A 22,299-nucleotide genomic window follows, 5' to 3' on the forward strand; every position below is an offset into this window, starting at 1 on the left:
AAAGTGTCTCTGGTTCATAGTTTTTTGTTGATTTTGATTTTCACTTTCTTATAGTTATTCATTTTCCTGGTCCCTTATTTAAGTTTTCTAGATTCCTGCTATGAGTGAGACCATCCGGTATTTTTCTTTTACTTTTTGGCTTATTTCGCTGAGCATGATCCCTTCCAGCGCCATCCATGTTGCAGCAAATTGCATGTGTTTATCTTTTTTGAATGCTGAGTAATATTCCATGGTATATATGTACCACATCTTCTTGATCCAGTCATCTATTTTTGGGCATTTGGGTTGTTTCCAAAGCTTAGCTATTGTAAACAATGCTGCTATAAACATAGGGGTGCAGGTGTTCTTTGGAATTGATGTTTCTGTGTCCTTTGGGTAAATACCTAGGAGAGGAATTGCTGGATCATATGGAAGCTCTATGTTTAGTAGGTCCAGAAATCTCCACACAGCTTTCCACAGTGGTTGGACCAGTTTGCACTCCCACCAACAGTGCAGAAGAGTTCCTTTTTCTCCACACCCTCGCCAACATTTGTTGTTGCTAGTTTTTTTAATATGTGCCATTCTCACTGGTGTAAGATGGTATCTCATGGTAGTTTTGATTTGCATTTCCCTGATGACAAGTGATGTTGAACATTTTTTCATATGCCTGTTGGCCATTTGCATTTCCTCTTCAGAGAAGTTTCTTTTAAGCTCTTCTGCCCATTTTTTGACTGGATTATTTTCTTTGTTGTTGTTGAGACTCATCAGCTCTTTGCAGATTTTTGTGATCAGTCCTTTATCATTAGTGTTGGGTGCAAAAATGTTCTCCCAGTTGGTGGGGTTTCTCTTTGTTTTTGTTATTGTCTCTTTTGCTGTGCAAAAGCTCTTTAATTTGATATAGTCCCAGCTGTTTATCTTTGCCTTCACTATCACTGCTTTGGGTGATGTGTCTGTAAAGATGTCTTTGATGTGCAAATCACGTAGTGTTTCGCCTATATTTCCTTCTATATATTTTATGGTTTCAGGTCTTATGTCTAGTTCTTTAATCCATTTTGAGTTGATTTTTGTGTATGGTGTGAGGTGGTGGTCAAGCTTCATTCTTTTGCATGTAGCGACCCAGTTTTCCCAGCACCATTTATTGAACAAACTTTCTTTGCTCCAATGCATAGTCTTTGCTCCTTTGTCAAAGATTAGTTGACCATTCATTCCAGGGGCACAAGGATGGTTTAACATCCGAAAATCAATCAACGTTATCCAACACATCAACAAAAAGAAATATAAAAACCATATGATAATATCAATAGATGCTGAGAAAGCTTTCGACAAAGTGCAACACCCATTCATGATAAAAGCCCTTGAAGTTCTTGGGATACAAGGAACGTACCTCAACATCATAAAGGCCATCTATGACAAGCCAACAGCCAGTATCATTCTCAATGGTGAAAAGCTGAAAGCAATTCCATTAAGATCTGGGACAAGACAAGGATGTCCACTCTCACCATTGCTTTTCAATATAATACTGGAAGTCCTAGCCAGGGCAATAAGACAAGAGAAAGACATCCAAGGAATCCAAATAGGAAAAGAAGAAGTCAAACTATCACTATTTGCAGACGATATGATATTATACATAGAGAACCCCAAAAACTCCACAGAAAAGCTAATTCAACTCATCAATCAGTTCAGTAAAGTGGCAGGATACAAAATCAACACGCAAAAGTCAGTAGCCTTCCTATACACAAACAATAAATCTGAAGAAGAAGAAATCAAAAAGACCATCCCTTTTGTTATTGAAACAAAAAAAATCAAATATTTGGGAATAAATCTAACAAAAGAGGTAAAGGACCTATACAAAGAAAACTATAAAACACTGTTAAAAGAAATAGAAGAAGACACAAAGAAATGGAGAGACATCCCCTGCTCATGGATTGGAAGAATAAACATTATTAAAATGGCCATCCTTCCAAAAGCAATATACAGATTCAATGCTATTCCAATCAAAATTTCAATGTCATTCTTCAAAGAAATAGAACAATTATTGATGAAATTCATATGGAATCACAAAAAACCCCGAATAGCCAAAGCTCTCCTGAAAAAAAAAGAAGGGAATGGAGGCATCAGACTCCCAGACTTCAAACTATACTACAAAGCCATAATCATCAAAACCGCATGGTATTGGAACAAGAACAGACATACAGACCAATGGAATCATATAATAAATATTTATTGCTTTCCTACCATGTGGCAGGTACTGCATTAGGTACCTGAACTGTAATGGAAAGAGATCCCTTAATGATCCAGACACTTGAGTTGCTCCTGTTAGTGGGGAAAAAGAAGTATAATCCTACCACTGTAGCTATGCAGAACTTTCGAGGAACGATCATTAGGGTTTAATAAAATTTTCTGTTGCTGAGATACACATTATTTGAACAACAGCACATTTAAAATGGAATCACTTTGTTGAGAAATAATATTGAATGTGTTATGATGCTAAACATAATTTAATTTTATAAAAAAGTATTTTTAGTTGAGGTAGTATTTGGATAACTTCCATCAAGTATTGCCAACACAATGAAAGATTTTTAATTTTTAAAGTTTGTTTACATATTTTATTGAGTTAACACTGGTTACAGCACTATACATGATTTAGACGTAGAGGATCACACCCTTCAGGTGCATGTTACCACACCACATCCATCACTGAGGGCACCTACAATCTAGTGGGCATCCTTCCCATTCTGTTCTACCTCTCCCCTCCTCTTTTGGTAGCCTCATTTCTACAATCTGATTTCTAGAGTTTGTTATTGGTTTGATCTGACCCTTTTTTATTTATTTGTTTCTCTCTATTATACATGTAAGTGACACCATCTGGCATTTGTCTCTCTCCATCTGACTGACTTTATTTAGAGGAAAAAGACAATTTAATTTTTACTTATAGAATCAAAGGAATTATTACCTATAAGAATCATGACACTGTGTTAAAGCACAGCAGTGCCTGCAGGAATGACTAAAGCATCAGGGTTTCTAACATTAATGCCAGAACTTCCCACGCAACTAAGCATTTGCATTATTACATTTATGTTTCATATTTTTCTATCTCTTTTTTTTTTATTGTTAGACTTCCACTTCACAAAATCATCACTATGTCTATTTGTAATAAGATCAGTCATTTAAATTCCTCTCGTATGTAGCAGGTAGTCTTCAGGTATTTCCCTATATTCCCCCATTTAATCCTTTCAACAACCCCATGGGATAATATAGCACTATCTCCATTTTACAAATTAGGACATTTGAGGCACAGGGAAGTGATGATGCTTGCAAGAAGGTAGAACAGCTGGGATGAGAACTGAGGCAGTCTGCTGAGTTTGCCCACCATGCTGTATAACAGACCACATCCACCTTATTAGCTATAAGCTTGAAAACTTTATGAATTGGAAACTATGTGTAATGTAAGAGAAAAAAAAACCCTCAGAGGCAGCATGAGAGAGAAACAAGTGAGTTTGGGAGAATGAATTCTGTGACACCTAGATTTATCATCAGGTGTAGTCACAAATCCGCCTGTGTGAGTGAAGTTTGTTAGATAACTGAGTTTGCCAAGAGTGCTTAGTCTTGGAAATTAATTATAATTAAAATGAAAGCATTTTGTAGAATATGAACTCATATATTTTCCCAATTATTCTATGCTAGATATTTTCTCATTGGAAATTTAGTTTTTTAAGGAAAAGTAGAGTTCATTTTTAGTTATATGAATTTTAAGAATATGAAGTTATTTGGCGCAGTAAGCATGCCAGAAAGACATCAAGTATCAGGTGATAGAAATTCATAAACACACGAACAAAGAGTCCATTCATACACTGGCTTATTGAAAAGCAAATGAGAACATTGTGTAGGTTGCTAAGACAACTAAGATGTGATGATTAAATGTGGGATAATGAGCAGAATCTCTGTACCTTCACAAATCAAATTTTTGGAATCCTTACTAAGCCCTCATCTATATTTATGGCTGAAACTTTAAGAACATTACTTTCTAAAATAGAAACAAACACAACAGGCTTCAGGCTTCTGAGCTCTGGGGTGAAGAATCTTGAAGCCCTCCCATGAGGGGGAGTCCTGGTCCTGGACAATGTGCCTGGTGTGGCAAAGAGAGGTGTCCGGGACTGGGGACCAATCCATCTGGAGCAGTGATGGAAGCCAAGGCTTCACAGACTATTACCAATAAACTATGAAAAATGATTTGTTACTGATTTATTAAAATTCCAAGTAAATATTTTCAAAATATGGGAAAACTAAAAATGGTAGCTTTTTCTAGAGTGTTGCCATTTCAAATCTGAAATTCTAAACTCAATCCATTTTAGCCACGTTGACCTCCCCTGCTGTTATATGAAGGTGCCAGGCAGGCTTCCACAGAAGGGGCTGCATAGTGCCTGATAGAAGACACTCTCCTTTTCAGTTTATTTTTTCAAGCCTTTATTTAAATATCAACTTAAAATCACAATCTACTCCCCTGAGATGCTTCTCAATCTCCTTTTCATTCCCAAGAATGGTTGGTTCACTTTCTAACATACTCCATTGTCACACATGCTCCAGCTTTGTTCACTGAGTATCTTAGTGCTCAGGCCAGTGCCTGACTCAGAGGAGAAGCAGAAAAGATAGTTACTTGGAGGTCAAGAATTAAGTATTCCTATAACTGAATTGCTGAGAGGAAAACTGTAAGATCCTTTTGTTTCATCCCAACACAAGTTGGCCCCACATGAGTAGGAACAATTCCCTCCCTCAAGGCTTCCATGTTTCCACTCACAATGAATCTAGAGCTTTGCACTAAAGATATCCGTGGTTTATTAGGATTAGTACAGCTCAGTGATTCCTAAACAGACTATCAGTAAACATGGTATGTACTCAGAGACTGTAGCTACCTTCATTCATAACAATTTCAATTATTACCATGATGCAAAGGATAGTCTATCTTAACTCCTCTGATTTTGGAAAGGTCACTTAAACAAATGCTACTTTATGTGATGTGTTACTCTGATCAAATTAATTCAAAGTAGCTAACAGTCTCCAGATACAGTGTTTCAAATTATTAACCATAACCTTCAGAAGAACTCAGTTTACTGTAAGAGGAGACCAAGAACATAACCATTCTCTGGAACTCATCACTAGTACATGTGGGGGAATCAAGTGTGTTCTCGTCTTTGGAGGATAATGCAAGCTGTCAGAAAAAAGAAGCCAGAACCCACCCATGTCCATGTGTCTATTTCAAGCCAAATATATCATTTCAGGCTATACATTTGGTTTTAAGACAAATATATAAAACATATACACATATACATTTGTTCTCAAGTCAAGAAATACATACTATTTGTAAAAATTGTAAAAATGTAATGAGAAAAAAGTGTACAATGCCTTCCCCCAAATAACCACAAGTTGCTAATGTGTCACAGGCCTTTTACATAAGTCTCTTCGCTGGCTTCTCTACCTCCAGACATCTATGCCACTCCAGGTCTGCCATCACAAGTACAATTTTAATCATGCTGTTGCCAAATCACAAATCCAATGGTCACTTCCCAAACTCTAAAAGACAGGTCGCCAAAATTTTAAGCTTAGACTCCTGCTTACTGATTGCTGATTTTATATTTTTAGATGTGTTTAAGTGTTGGTAAAAAAAAAACAAAGTCCAAACTTAGACCCTCGTTTTGGCAAAATTACCATCAGAAAGATACATAGTTTTAATCACACTATTAAGTGCATTCATCACACAAATGGATTCACCAAAGGAAATGGACAGAGCAATTTATGGTTGGCTTAGTATCTGAGAGAAGACTGGGCCCACTGAACACTAACTAGTCAGCTTCAGGATGGGAACAGAATGGTCAAAAATTGGTAGAAAAGCTTAGAAGAAGAAATGTATATGTCTCTTACTTTGAAGTCTGGTTGCCATTCCACCTAAAGCTCTCTTGATCAATATCTACTTTGCAGATTGCGGTTTGTAGAAGTCTGTCATACACAATCAATTGTCCATACTTGTGAAAGTGTATATATAAGCATTGATTTACATCTAATTAGGAAAGGGGAGAGAGATGTAGGTTGGTGTGTATAAAATGAAGGATATGGAAGAGGAGTGTTGGATAAAACAGGCTTTATATTTTGGGTAGAGAGGAGGTGGGAAGTAGAGGGCTCTTGATGGGCTATCTGTTCAGCATTTTTTTCTTTTGAGATTTTTATTTATGGGCCTCCCAGGTGGTGCAGCGGTTGAGCGCTGGGTTGCGAAGCTGCCCGCGGCCTCTGCGGCGCCAGTTCGACCCCCGGCTGCTCCCCGGCCACCGGAGGAGGGTCCCACATGGCACGCAGACCTCTCCTGCCGCTCGCTGCTCCCCTCAGCAGTGTACTTCGGTCCTTCTGCCTGCTCTGCTCCCTGCTCTGGCTCTGGTGAATTCTCTCACCCTCCCGGCTTCTGACTGTACCCAGTGCATGTATAAACCAAACAAACAAACAAACAAATAGATAAATAAATAAGACATGCCTCTAGAAAATTAAAAAAAAAAGATTTTTATTTATACAAGAACTGGGGTGCAGGCCAGAGGTCCGGGAGGGTGAGAGGCTTCACCAGAGACACAGCGGGATGCAGAACAGGCAGTTAGCTGAAAATACTGCTGAGGGGTTGTGGCAAGCGAGACAGGAGAGGTCTGCTGTGCCATGTGGGTGTCACCCCAGCCAGCCGGGAATTGAACCTGCGCTGCGGAGGCTGTGAACAGCTTCACAGCAATGCGCTCAACCCCCTGCGCCACCGGGGAGGCCCTCTCATTCTTTTCTTGGGAGATCTTCTCATCCTTTATTCCTGTGTCCCCAAAGGCAGCTTCTGAAAGCCACTCTGATGGTATTTTGTTTCCTGGATATTTGAGAATGAGATGAGAGAGGAAGGGGGAAGAGAGAGAGACAAACATTCTACTATGAAGGTAAAAATTATAAAATCAGGGAAAATGTCACAAAGGCATTTTTCCTCCTATTTTGGGTCCTTGAGAAAAATATAAGACTGATTATCCAGTCTTCGCCAAAAGAGACAAAGACATTGAAGCAGTTCATCAGTGAGGATACAGACAAGAGTTGAACAGGAAGGCAGTCTGTGACTCCCAGGCCTTACAGGATTCAGCAAACCCTCTCTTCTCAATTTCCCTAAACTATTAAAAACAAAATAACAAACTGTAGCGGCAGGAGGGGCATAAGGCAGGATCTTTATGACCGAGCAGACCAGTGAAAGGAGAGGGTCCTGGAGCCCTCAGTGGCTTTTTCAGGCTTTTATTGGTATTTACCAGGTACACAGCAGGCAGAGGTGCCGGGGGCAAGAGGGGGGCCTCCCAACCCCCAGCAAGTCTTTACTCTTTTTTGGCTCTCCGGCCTCTGCTTCTCTCTTCGCTTTGTTCTTCCTTTTGCTCTTTTCCCTCTGCTGTTCATTCATTCTGCTGGCATCCCCATGACGCCACCCTTACAAGCCCAGTATCAGCCCAGGTGTACCCAGCTACGCATGCCCACACCCTACTCCAGGTGCCTGCCATCAGGCAAGCATTCAGGACCGCTAGGATCCATCATCAATCCTAATGGCGGGAGGGCAGAAAAGACTGATACTTTTTTTTTTTTTTTTGGTGGGACCCTCGCTGGTGGCCGGGGATCGAACTGGCGCTGCAGAGGTTGCGGGCAGCCTCTCAACCCAGTGCTCAACCGCTGCGCCACCAGGGGAGGTCCAAGCCTGATACTTTTTTATCTTACCCTACACAAACAAAAACCCAAACTCTCCTTTTTTATATCAAGTGGCTCACATAGTAATGCCAGCTTATAAGAGTTCTAATTAAAACAACCAGGAACCCAACGCAGCCACAGTCTGTGTGAATTTACCGATTTTCCAATCTCATCTATTATTTCTTCACATGACTCTAACAGGACTACTTACCATCCATACAGGCTACTCACCACAATTCAGCTTCTAGTCTTTTTTCTTTTTTGTATCTCACTGTGGCTTATCTCTACAAATCTTATCTATTCTTTGACATTAGCTAAAGCCTCTACGAGCCCTTCCTGCCCATTCTGGCCACAGTGCTCAGGCCTGAAGCTGTGCTTATGTGGTGTTATTCGCCTATATCCTTCTAGTGGAATGAGCTCCTCTGTTGAAGTATTAGAGTAAATATTGACCTAAAACAGATGCTCTCAAGTAGTCACATAGTACAAAAACATCCTATTTCTAAGGGCTGTGTAGGAACAGGAAGGGAAAGAATGGCAACAAGAAAAGGGAAGAGTGAAAATCATTGATTCACATATTTTTTCCTAGAATATACTTTTTTTTTTTTTAGATATATTTAAGATTTATTTATACAAGCACTGGGTACAGTCAGAAGTGCGGGAGGGTGAGAAAATTCACCAGAGCCAGAGCGGGGGACAGAACAGGCAGATTGACGAAATACACTGCTGAGGGGAGCAGCGTGCAGCAGGAGAGGTCTGTGCGCCATGTGGAACCCTCGCCGGTGGCCAGGGATCGAACTGGCACTTCAGAGGCTGCGGGCAGCTTCGCAGCCCAGTGCTCAACTGCTGCGCCACCAGGGAGGCCCCCTAGAATATACTTTTGAGGACTCAAGTTAGATTACTCTTTTGTCAGAACTAAAGGAAGACTATGAAATGGGACTAAATAAACATTTAATATACCAGAATTAGGGCAACAGGAGAGCAGATAACAGGTAGCCTGGTAATCTCTGATCTCTTTTAGACAGCAAGTAGGTGTGAACAGCATAAGTCCCCATTTTTACCTTTTGCACACAATTCTATTTTTACTCATTTGCTCAAAGTGTCAGTGTATAGTGTAAATTTAGTAAATGGCCTGTCTGATCAATGAATAGGAGAAGAGAGCCGGAATTTTCATAGTGGCAGTGAGAAGGAATAGGATAAAGAGATTCAAAACACAGGAGAGACTGAAGTTCAGAGGTAGGTCAACGGACCAAATCATCACTGGAGAAAAAAGATATGGGTGGGGGTGGGGGGGTGAAGGTTATGTAATAATTATATAGTTTTTTAAAGTGAAGTTTGGGATGACTGAAAGAAATCCCCAGTAAAATTATACTTGAGATATGAACCCTAACTCTGTGGTGCTTAAAGAGTGGTGCCTGAGGCAGGCATTACCAAGGCACCCTGGAAAAGCACCCAGTGCTGTGAAGCCACTGGGCAGTGGTGCTGGCCCAGCTGACTAGCCTGGAAAGGGTTCCACGAGGAAGAAGCATTTGTCAGAAATGTGAGCAGAAAGAAGGGCGCACTGAGGGAGGGGGAAGGAGGGAAATGGAGGGAAAGGAGACAGAGGGAGAGGGAGGAAGGGAGAGGGAGGAGTATGGAACAGTATCTGTGAATGGAGACCTTCTCCTAAGGGAAAGCTGGATTGAGACTGAGACTACAGTAATAGGAAGTGGCCAGAGCACCCTAGGCATTGTGAGTCACATCAGGAGTTGTGAACAGAGATTACACATTGTAGGGTAAATAACTGTCAGGCTTTTCTGCCCTCCCGCCATTAGGACTGATGATGGATCCCTGCGGTCCTGAATGCATGCCTGAGGGCGGGCACCTGGAGTCAGGTGTGGGCATGCGTAGGTGGGTACACCTGGGCTGAGACTGGGCTTATAAGAGCAGCATCATGGAGAATAAGAGCAGCAGAACCACCCGAAGGAGAACAAGCAAGAGACAGGAAGAGAATGGGAGTAGCACCAGCAGAGAAGCAGAGCCCACGAGAGAATGCCTGAGAGCCTAGAAGGAACGAAAGATTTGCGGGGGGCCCCTGCCTGCCGTGTACCTGGTAAATTCAAAAAAAGCTTGAAAAAGCCACCGAGGGCTCCAGGACTCCTTCTTTACCTGTCTGCTCGGATCATAGAGATCTTGCTCTGTGGCCTTCCTGCTGCTACACACATCATGAACAAACATGACAGGAAAGCAAAAAGAACAAAAATAAAACCTTGGGATCTGAAAAGAGTAGGGCGAAGACTGAGCAGCATAGCACGTACCTGAATGAAGAGGAGTCACTAAGTGAACCTGCTCTGTGGGTGCAGCTGCCCTCCCTTCATGGATTTCAGGATCAGGGGTCTTCAATTGTACTTAATTGTACCTAATTGTACCAATTGTACCTAATAAGCCATTGCTTTTCTGAGTAACAAAGAATAAAGGCCTTTCACATGTGTTATTTTAAACCCTTTATTCATTTAATATTGGAGGATGACTAACTCTAGAGAGAAATGCACAAAGAAATCAACAAGGGGGCCTCTCTGGCTCGGGCGGTTGAGTGCAGCGCTGTGAAGCTGTCCGCAGCCTCTGTAGTGCCAGGTCGATCCCCACCAGGCGCAGCAACCCACATGGCGAGGAGACCTCTCCTGCCTCGCCCGGTGCCCCCCTCAGCAGTGTATTTCGTCAGTCTGCCTGTTCTGTCCCCCCTCTGTCTCTGGTGAATCCTCTCACCCTCCCGCGCATCTGGCCTGTACCCCGGCTCTTGTGTGAATAAAATAAATCTTAAAAAAAAATCAAGTATAGAGATAATACTAAGCTATGTTGGTCAATAAAGATAAATTACCAGGAGTTCCAAATGAACTATAGAAAGGGGTTGATCAGGGATATATACAATAAAGCATTTAGGAAATAATAATCTAAGCTTTTTTTTTACTTTTTTTATTGTTTTTATCTCTTTTTTTATTGTTTTTATCTTTTACATTAATTTTTTCTGTAACATTTTTTTTCAATGTGGTGACATTGGTTTCAACACTGTGCATGATTTAGAGGTATCAGTTCATATCTCTTTAGATGTATGTTGCTACACCACATCCACCACCAGAGCACCATAATCTAAGTTTTCAGACTGTTTTTTAAATCTTTACTTATCACTGATACTAGGGATTTAGCAGATACCTTAGATATTTATCTGATAATAAATATAAATATAAGCATAATTCAATACACTCCTATGGTCAAAAAGAATAAGAAACCCCAGATATTAAGGCTACAACTAGCAGCAATACAGAATCCATCATTCACTCTTGTTGAGAACCTCAGCTATTTCCATACCTGCAAAACACTGTCAGAACACATCAGAAAAAGCAAAAAAAAAAATTCAGAAAATCTTCCATCAAAATAATTCAGTCAAAATAGTAAAGATTAGAGGCATCCACATGAGGCCAGGTTTTTGAAATGAGACAAAATGCTCTGCAAATTGGGAAAAAAAATCAAGCTATAATATGACTCATATTAAATAATTTTATGTAGGGATTGAGTTATCAGGGCATTTCTCTTCAAATTTCCGAATGTGAGAATTACATCCCATGCTTAGAATTTCTATATATCCACAAATTATCTATCACTTTCAGGGGAAGTGTATGTCATAACTTGAAATAGTGCATTTAAAAACAAGGAATTAACTATTACTATGAATTGTGATAGTAATTTTCTGGGTTCATTAGCCCAGAAAAGAATATATGCTAATAATATACTAAATCAACAAACTGTTCTATAATTCCAAGAACCATACAGCTAGATTTTGTTACTGGAGAATCTAAGTTTATTGGCATTACAATCTTTAATTTTCAAGTGTGAGGACAAACAATCCTGGTAGTAATGATTTTTGATGCTTCTTAGAGACATCACATTGGGGTACATGGACCTCTGATTTGACACAGTGAAATACTATGTGCTTTCATAGAGGCACCCTGAGCTTTCACTGCTATAAAAATATATAGCTCTTAACTTTTTGAAAGGAAATTGTATACTGGTATTTTAGACTTCTGGAAGCACTGCGGTAGTTATTTTACTAGCAAATACACATGTATAAATTAATACTTTAAATATGAGATTGCTAAATCATAATTATTTACATAAGATGAATTAGTTGCATTTTTAAGCTCTGACACATAGACACTGAATAAATAAACCTTTTGAGGCTCACTGAAATATTAAATATTAAACTCAGATTTATTACAAAGCTTCTTTAAAAGCTGGAGAGTTGAGTTTTTTCTCTCTTGATAATTGTAAAGTTAGTATAGATGAAGGCAAGAGGACACAGAAAGACCTTTGTTGATTTCAGGCAATTGTTAAATCTTGGAAGACCTAATTTCTTCAACCTATGAATTGGGGAAGCATTTACCCTCACCATTACCTTCATCCTCACTCTCCCCAAGGAAAAACTATCACTCTCCCCAAGGAAAAACTAGCATCTTGGTTTACATGTATCATAAGCACTCCCTATATTGTAATGTGTTCCTTTTGTTTCTTTGTTGAATTCTACTGGTGGTACTGTAGCAAGGATGGGAAGAGGCAATAATAAGAATGAAACTAAGAATCCTTAGAAGCCACATCACAGTCCAATTTCACCAATATTTTTACATCCATCCGTTCATTCAGTAATCAATAGAACAATATAAAAGAAAAGTTGAGTTTTGTTTGAGTTTTAATTCCTTTCTCTTTTCTTAATCTATTCTTAATGAAAATGATGTACTAATTAGTGGCCCAAAGGGAGGAAAGTAGAGAAACAGGAACAGAACATCACCAGATCACCAAAAAAAAAAATCATTTGAGTATTATAGTGACTATAATATGAGGCATTCTAAGATATTTTCCAAGAATGCATTTTAAAGAGCAAAATAAATTTTTTCCTCATCTCACATCAAAAATGAAAAGGCTGAAAACGGAAGGGTTAAAAAAATATGAGAATCATAGAAACTATTTCTGTTAACTTTACTTGCCCAAGAGCTATTATATTAAAATTTAACAAGAACCATATATTTTATAGTGATGACTCAAGTAAGGCAAAAATCTACACAAATAAATTCACCATGAATATAGAAAAATAATCAATATAAAATCACATTTGTTTGTTTCAAATGATCTAGTAACATATTCAATTTTAGGGTTAGATAAAGCATAGGAAAAAGATGAATTTTAGTTTTTCATGTACCCATTTTATGGTTAACATTAGTCTTAGGAACAAAGGCCAACAACACTATCTTCTGGATATGATTAGCATATTCTGGATATGGTTAGCAATACAGAGTAAAGTTAAAAATTACATGTAAGGAATGTCATTTTTTTCTGTGAAGCACATTATATCCCTTTCCACATGACTTCACGTTCAGCACAGCTTCATGAACTAAGAAAATACTGTCCCTACGGTCTGACCTTAAGCACGTACACATAATGCTACTTCTAAGAAGACATTTTCACCTTACTTAGATTGCATGGGTTTATAAATTCTTTTTTTCCCAATCTACCAGTCACATCTGCAGTCCTCGTGTTTCTTTCCAAATGAGGAATTAAGGCCAAGCAAGACAAAGAATTTGCTGATACACATATGTCACTCCAAGAATTTCCCTGACAAAGTCTCCACACCCAATTTAATTATTTCCCTACTGTAAAAACACTTTCCATCTGCATTTATTATAATCTTTTCAAATCCAAAACCAACACACCATAAAGCTGGCTAAATAAATGAATGATATTAGCTTCAGTTCAAGTGAGGCAGCATTTTATAAGGCAGTGGTTCTCCAGTTCCCATGCATTTTATGCTGATACAGTATTTACAGAATTTCATTTAGAGCTCAGTTCTTTACTTTAGATTTGTTTAGAATGGAAATTCCTAGCTCCAGGCCTTAAATCTCATTCTGAATCCATTCCCTCCCCCTAACCCTCTCTCTTGTTCATTCTCTCTTACACACACACACACACACACACACACACAGAGAGAGAGAGAGAGAGAGAGAGAGAGAGAGAAAGAGAGAGAGAGAGAGAGAGGAAAGTACATGAAAGTGGGGGATGGAAGGGAGTAAGATGAAAGGGGGATGAAGACCAGCAAGGGAGAAATAAAGAGAATATAAGAACATCTGTGGTTTTTAAGGAGGAAAAAAGAATGTACGCATAAATATACATGCTAAAGGAATATTGCTTAGTGACCATAAGAAAAGCATTTGGTGGTGGGCCTCCCCGGTGGCGCAGCGGTTGAGCGCTGGGTTGCGAAGCTGCCCGCGGCCTCTGCGGCGCCGGTTCGATCCCTGGCTGCTCCCCGGCCACCAGAGGAGGGTCCCACATGGCGCGCAGACCTCTCCTGCCGCCCGCTGCTCCCCTCAGCAGTGTACTTCGGTCCTTCTGCCTGCTCTGCTCCCCGCTCTGGCTCTGGTGGATTCTCTCACCCTCCCGCGCTTCTGACTGTACCCAGTGCATGTATAAATAAATAAATAAATAAATCTTTTAAAAAAAAAAAAAAAAAAGAAAAGCATTTGGTGGTGATTGAGTATGGGTGTGCTAGAGAATCTGAACCTTAGTACAGGTGTATAACAAATACTATTTATGGCATTCATTGACTCTTCAGTAAGTTATTGTATTCTTTTGGGCTGAATGTTCTCTAGTGTATTTTTTTCTCTTCTTGGTGTTCCATCATTGTATGTACTAACTGTCCTGGTAGTATCCATCCTAGTATCCAAGAGTAACCACACCTTTCTGTTACTCATGCTACTAGAGTTTGAAGACTGTTCCTTGCACCAGAAGCTGGAAAAGGAGACCAGCTACTATCAAAAGATCAGGGCAACAATTGAACCAATAAATGAATCTAGTCAGCCTGGAGGTATTTCCATCTCAGAAATTATTAAACGAGATTGCTTTGTTTGTTTTTTATATCACGAAGCTTTAGAGTCCTTAAGTAATTGATTTGCCTAATTTTACCTGTTTATATTACAGAGTAGGAAACTTTTAGAAGCAGCTAATCCCAAGCAACCAACTACTGATTTTCAAGAAGTCCAACGTGTGTGTGTTTATCATATGATTCTTAAAGATGTTAAAATAACCACTGTTTACCTTAAAAATTAAACTATAATTTAAGACAATATGGGCTGGGATATGCTAAATAAAAGAGAATGATCTAATTCTAGGTTTAAAAACACTGAGCTCTGAACTCATTTATTCCTCTCTAACTTATGAATTGTGGGCACTGAATCAGTACGTGTCTTACAACTTGTTTAAAATTTATTTAAGCATAACTGTCTGATAAAAAATAGAGTGGCTTCATGGTGAAAACTGTTAATATAAAATAGTAATTATAAGGATAATTATATCTTATCCTGTTTTTTTTCTACTAACCCTCAAAACCAACTGCTTACAAAAACTTACTGATTACTTAAATAACAAGACATAGGTAAGTCATAGAGATCAGCAAAAATGATAAGAAAGGAAATATCCATAAGGAATAAAGCTTGGGCATTTCCTTGTCTTCATGCATCTTAGAATTATCTGCTTTGTAAGAAAAATTTCATGGTTTATCCATTTCCTAATGCCTCAGTAAGCTAAAACTATCTGATTCTATTTTGATAATTATAAAGACAAAGATCAAATGTCAAAATTCCTCTTTTATATTATATACACTTGATGATCAAAAAGAAAAGACCATGCATAATCATTTTAATATAACATGTATGATTTAATTATAGGGCTATCAAGCTATATAAAACAAAGGCAAAGTTATTCAAACTGAAATGGACCGTATATAATACATGCTTGCTCTCCAAAAGGAAAATATGGTGGTCATTAACATTTTACCTACATCTGTATTGTTTTATTGTACCAAGAAAATTATTACATGTATCATATACTGGAGCAAGTAGGTCAAATAAGCTATGACCCACCTCATCATTAAACCCAAATTTCTTAGTATGAGAGATTAAGTTATACATTAATATATAGAGAGTATACTTATTGTTATTATATATAATAACAATTATATACTGTATTCTATATAATAGAAGCCCTAGAAGCTTTCTATATAATTTTTTAAAAAAGATTTATTCATTTATGCAGACAAGAACTGGGGTATAGACTAGAGGTGCGGGGGGTAAGAGGATTCACCAGAGATAGAGTCGTGAACAGAACAGGCAGATCTACTGAAATACACTGCTGAGGGGAGCAGCGGGCAAGTCAGGAGAGGTCTACTGCCCTATGTGGGCAGTCCCATGCCCAGGGATCGAACTCATGCTGCAGTGGCCGCAGACAGCTTCATAGGTTGCGTCTCAACCCCTTGTGCCACCAGGGAGGCCCAAAGCTCTATATATAATAACAAGACCTAGAAATCTATCTGTAGAATTAAGGTTACTGGAAAGGGGTGGTGGGCTGCATGGAGAGTGTACAGTGGAAGATGGTGGAGGACTATGGGTGCCTTGGGGGTGGGGGTGGTGCAGTGACATTTATCTGAAGTGATCCTATAGCTCTGAATCATATACAGTTGTAAATCATATACATTTGTAAACCAAAGTTGCCTCAGTTGAAAAAGAAACAACTGAAGTCTGGATTTTGAGATAAAAACAAAGAAAATGTATAGGCTTAAGATGTATATAGGCTTGCGTCTCTAATCCAACAACAAACAACTAAATTCATTAAATTCCTGTATGCAGTGGCTATACCACTTCAACTCATTATTTCTATAGACTATAAATAACCAAAAAGAGAATGCCAAGCTAACTTTGATTTTTCCAATTTGATAGTATTCTTAAAATCTAGCAATGCTTGATGGAAAGGAAAAATAAATTCTTTACTTTTGGTAAACAAAGATTTGACAATTATTCCATTTTTGGCAAAATTTCTAGTGTGAATATACTATAAGAAGAGGAAAAAAAGAAAAATGAAGGAAATTTTAAAATATCTCTTAGGAGAATATATTTTCAAATATTTCCAGAAATAGGTCTACTATTGTTTTCTAAAGTTGGCTTTAACCTGTGTCCTTTCTATTAGTAAAATGAGAAATGGCTCCATAACCAGTATAATACATAATTTCCATACAAATAACTTCTAAGGAAACTCAATATTTCAAATCATAGTTGTATCTGGAGAATAACATTTTACTAGTTCTCCAATATCACAATATTACTTAGTGGAGTCTTCATGTCTATTTTACTGTACCTGGAATTCTGAGGTTCTGAAACATCTGATTCTGTACACGTTTTCTTTACCTGTAAGAAAAGAGTACCAGTTATTTTCATGAAAATACAACTTCCTCACTCAGGTTCACATACTTGTTAAACTTAACTCACCAAGACCTCCATAAAATGCCCCTCACATTTTACAGCGGCAGCATGCAGTACTAAATAGCTATTTCATTATTATCCCATGAACAGCTGCCAAAGGCACTTCCCTAAACTCCATTAGTATGTAAAATGTTCAGCTAAAATAGCTTGGGACTAGCTTAACTCGGAACAAAGAAACCAAAGAACCAGGTTTCCCACATAGGAACTAGAAAGCCATACTGTTCTCAATTCACTACAAAATGTTTTTCCAATTGATACCGCTTCTGTCTCCTACCAAAGTGCACAATAATAAACACCAGATTCTGGGGCAAAGCACAGTGTTAGCTAAAACATTCGTATATTAATTTTCATTTTTTTTCAATCCAGTCACTGTATGTTTTATATATTTCTCAGCATATCAATTAAGTCTCCTCCTCGCTCTCAGACTTCTCACATACATTGCAGTATATTTTGCAGACTATATTTCAACTTTGTGGTTTTTAACCCGCAAAAGGTAAAGAATGAAAATAACTTTTACTTCTAGTACATGCAAGCCATTTCTAGACAAAGGCATACAATATGTTCTCTAAAATAAAACAAATAATGGCCTTTTGCAATATAATTTCAAGTACACATAATTATGACTGATTATTTAGGCTTTGAAGGTATATTATATGCAAAGTAGAATAGACTCAATTTCAAAAATCCTTTGGTTAATATAAAACATGAATAATATATGTTTACAAATCCACTATCATACACTCTGGGTGTTTACATTGTCAGGGCCTATGCAACCTATAGAATCCAATTTCTAATATGTAATCTGGAAGTGAAAAATATTCCTACTGAGTATACATCATGGGCACAACTATCTGGATATGAATTGAAATAGGATGACATCACTTTGAGGGTAAGTTTTAAATTTTGTATGTATAGCATTGTCTTTCCAGCTTACAAAATAATCACTTCCTCTCCTAACTCAGAAGAATGCTTTAAATAAGAAAGATAAAAAACCCTATATTTTGAAAAACATTTATCTTTGCTTTCAATTCCAAGTCTAGAAATGTTCATAATCTGAGAAATCAATTATCTGCCTGATTAACTGTACTCTCTTTTGTATCCTGTGTATACATTTATACAATATGAGAATGAAATGATTAACAAAGAGTTTGTCATGCCTGTTCTATTATGAAACTCGTCTTCCCTCTCAAGATGGAACTCAGCACTCTGAGATGCAGAGGCAAGACACTATTTTCAAGAATAAAGAAAAAATAAAAAAGGAAAAGAAAAAAAAATACTTTCCTTAAAATGTAAACACAAATCTCATTACAAAACCCATAAACATCTTAATTTCAGTAAAATTTTTCTATGAAAAATAAGAAGTAAAAGGAAAGAATATCAAAATAAAACTCTTCCACTTATTTGTTCCTATGATTTGTCACAAAAAACTATATGAACTTTCCAATGGATGTGTAGAAATTGCCCCCTCCAAAAGTGAATACCCTTTTTTTCAAGACTGTGATGAAATGACACGAGGACTAAATGAAGAAACTCTGGACCACTATGTGCAAACTAAATATATAACCCAAAGTAAAAGTCAGAAACAGAAAAACTTCCTGTGGTCTAAAAAATAATTTTTCTTTTAATAGTCATATCTTTACAAAACATCTTTCTCTAATTTACCAGAAAGTCCTGCTTATTTCAACTTACACTCAAAATCATAATTGTAATGACAGAGAACACATCTATTGATCACTTACTCTTTAGTACCCATAGTCCCAGACTCCTAGTTAATGTTTAATGAGCAAGTGATGAAAGAATGCAGTAGATAATCCTTCAGATATTGTAACAGTTATGCATTCTTCCAAGTGATTATTTTTAGGGGCTTCATTATTTGTTCATGGTCAAATGAGGGAAGAATAATATTTACGATACCATAACTATTACAGGTGAAGTCTGCACAGTGTTATAGGTGGTCAGAGGACAAACTTCCCCAGTTCAGGAAAGATGGAGACAACAACTAAGGAAGTGACGTCTTGTAATTTAGTGTAAAGGAAATAAGGCCCCAATGACTAAATTTGGAGTAAAGCAGGTATTTCAACGTCTTAGATTATGCCAGAGGAAACCTAGTATAAAGTCCTTATAATTGGTAAGGAATTTGGAATTTAATTTTTGACCAATGAAGACCATTGAAGGATTTTAAGGAACACAGTAGACAGAAATGACATAGGAGAAATAGTGAGGAAGGGGGACAAGTAAAGACCCGAAACACAGATAAAGGCCTCATGCAACAGGAAAGAAAGAACAGCAGAGATGGATTGGCCTTGTGCAGCACTAAATATCTTGCATTGAGTAAATGCCCCTTGCTATGGTCTGAATATTTGTATACACCCAACTCCTAGATTTCACCCAACAGCCAAAGATTAGGTAATGGAATCTTTGTGAGGTGCTTTGGCTACAAGGGTAGAGGTGTTTGTGAATGTAATCAATGCATTTTAAAAGAGACCTGCCAGAGCTCCCTAGCCTTTTCTTCCATTTGTGGACACAGCAAGAAGGATCTGGCTTCCAGGAAGCAGGCTCTTATCCAACAAGATCATGCTGGTGCCTTGATCTTGGACTGTCTTACCTCCAGAACAGTAGAAAACAAATTTCTGTTGTTTATGAGTTACCACATCTATTATATTTTGATATAGCAGCTGGAATAAACTAAAACCTTCTCCAAACACAAATTATTAAATGAATAATTCAAATTATTGGTAAAAGATGATGAAGATCTGAATTAAGACAGAAGTTGTTAGGAGAGAGCTGAGCAGATGTTTTTGACTGGCATTTCAGAGCAGAAGTGACACAGTATTGTAACTGACTAAAGCAAAGCATAAGATCTGTTCTTAAAAAGAACTTTCAGAAGTACTGAAGACCAAGAAAAAGTCATTTTATGACTTCTTTAAAATGCTTCAAAATCCCACCTTACTTCTGAATTGATGGAGATAAATGAATTGTTAAGAAATGTAAATATATGTAGTGTCTAGGTCTTGGAATTAGAAGCCAAATGGAGACTTTCACCTAAACTTGAATACTCCCACCCATTTGAGAGTTCAACAACACTTCATTATATGATGACTGCTGAAACGTATACACAATTGAAGGAATAATATTCCTACAAAATATCAGAACCTTCTGTTTTCAATGATTACCAATTTAGTTTTGAATTTGTTTTGAATATAGTTGAAACATGCAGACCAAGAAATGAGCCAGAATTTCATGCCCATATTTTAAATTAGAATCCTAGTTTTCATAAGAACACAAGGAGGTAGGCAAAAAATGCCAAGAGGGAAAAGATGAATAGTGTTAAATGCATTTAATTGGCTGCACTAATGTGAATTTTAACCCTCCTTAATGTTATAAAAGTACATGCAAAATTAAAACATGAAAAAAAATTAAAAGCTTAACTATTGTAAGAAAAATAATTATGTACACATAATTATAAAAAACCTAACCTTTGAATGAATAAATTAAGAATAGCTAAAATTTTTGAGTGTTTATTATATGCCAGGCACAATGCTTAAAGCACTTTTTCCCTAATTCGTACTAACATCCCAAAAGATTAAACTGCAAATTGTGTACTATATTTTAAATCCAGGCCTGTGAGGGCATTTTAATCACAGGTTAAAAGTCTAAAATTCATAAACATACAAATTAAAATGTCTCAAAACGAAGATCAAAAATACTCTAAATATTTAAAATGTTCAATTAGGTCATCATATGATAACTGTTGCCATTTATTAGGCAATTACTGTTTTCTACTCACTGTGCTCACTCTGTGTGTGTGTGTGTGTGTATGTGTGTAGTTTCACTTAATCTATAAGATATATATGAGGGTTGAAATTTCTTTTTACAAATGAGGAAACTAAGGCTCAAAGACTTGTCTAATGTTCCATAACTAGGCTCGGATTAGTGCTGAATGCCACACACTAGGCCTTTCCTTCTCTCCTATGCTGGATGAGCCCATTGTTTTTATTAGGTTGTTTTGAAACTAAGAGTTGAAAGTAACGATCCATGGAAAAGTTTTTGAAAAACCTACTAGTTGCTTTTTATAATGCATCAACTATTGAACAAATCAAACAAATTGGACTACTTAAGTCACAAGTTTTACCAAGCACTAATAATATATAAACTTGATAGAAGCAAAATGAAAAGGAGTTTTGAGAGAATTATCTAAATACCTCAGCATCCACTGCCAAAATCAACACCCCAACAACTGGAAAAACTCAATGTGAAAAACAGATTCTGTTTTTTATTGGTGTTTTATGTCTGATATGTCAGCATCTGCTCCTTCAGCAATGCTTTGCTGAGTATCCCTGGGCATGGAGGTGAACTATATCTTTGTTGGTCCAACAAGGTTGCCACTATCCACACAACACTATTTAGAGCTTAGAATGTGGTTACTCTAATCTGTGATGTGCTGTAAGAATATAAGAGTACAAGCACCTCGGTCCATGGGATTTGAAAGACCTCATTTGACAAAATGTAAACTATCTCAATTTTATATACTGAGAAATGAAATAAAATTTTAGATAAATGTGTTAACTAAAATAAGCCTTTTTTAAAAAAAAAATTTTAAAGCAGCTACTCGATTTAAAATATGTATGTGACTTGTTTGATATTTCTGTCAAATAGCACTGACCAAAACCAGCAAAATCCTGCCCACATGGATCATATTTTCTAGCAGAGGAGACACACAATAAATGAGCACACAGGTAAATGAAGAATAAACTATTAGCAGTGGAAAAATTCAAGAATAAAATAAAGTAGAATAAATGGGCAGAGAAGATTGGCCAATAATATACTACAGAGACAATTATTAAAAAAAACTGTTTATCTTATTTCATGATATTTATTCTTCAAGTCTTGTAGGCGGTACAAACATGAGTAATATAAACTACATTTCTGAAACAAATTATAATGATTGTGATTTGGTAGTAAAAATAAAGGATACTTTCAATATCTGCAAAATACAGATATTGTAGACAATATCATAATTTCAACAATGTTGTGTAATATTGTTTTTATATTTAAGTATAAAAATCAGCTTACATTTTTCATATTTTCTAATAACTAGGTACTTTGAGAAGCTTACAATATTTTAAGGAAACACAGAATTAACTCAAAAGTTACAAAGAAGCTTCCTTTAGCCTACCCACCATCTACTTGAAAAGCAGGACACAATTGTCCCAATTACTTTCTACTTAATTTTTCTGAATGTAAGTCTTGAAACAGTAAAAGT

The 22,299-nt window shown here is 37.2% G+C and overlaps 1 protein-coding gene across 7 annotated transcripts in view; it reads right to left on the reverse strand.

The window, feature by feature from the left end:
* EYA4 (EYA transcriptional coactivator and phosphatase 4) overlaps window positions 1-22,299 on the reverse strand; it is a gene marked incomplete at both ends in the record, with an annotated part of 218,390 nt that overhangs the window by 105,827 nt on the left and 90,264 nt on the right. For all 7 annotated transcript variants that reach the window (XM_084259556.1, XM_084259555.1, XM_084259553.1 and 4 more), the window contains one exon: window positions 16,912-16,961. In XM_084259556.1, the coding sequence (XP_084115682.1) occupies window positions 16,912-16,961 (50 nt within the window). The remainder of the gene's footprint in view (window positions 1-16,911; window positions 16,962-22,299) is intronic.

The sequence above is a fragment of the Talpa europaea genome (genome assembly GCF_964194135.1).
Source record: "Talpa europaea genome assembly, chromosome: 2".
NCBI classification, from domain to species: Eukaryota; Metazoa; Chordata; class Mammalia; order Eulipotyphla; family Talpidae; genus Talpa; species Talpa europaea.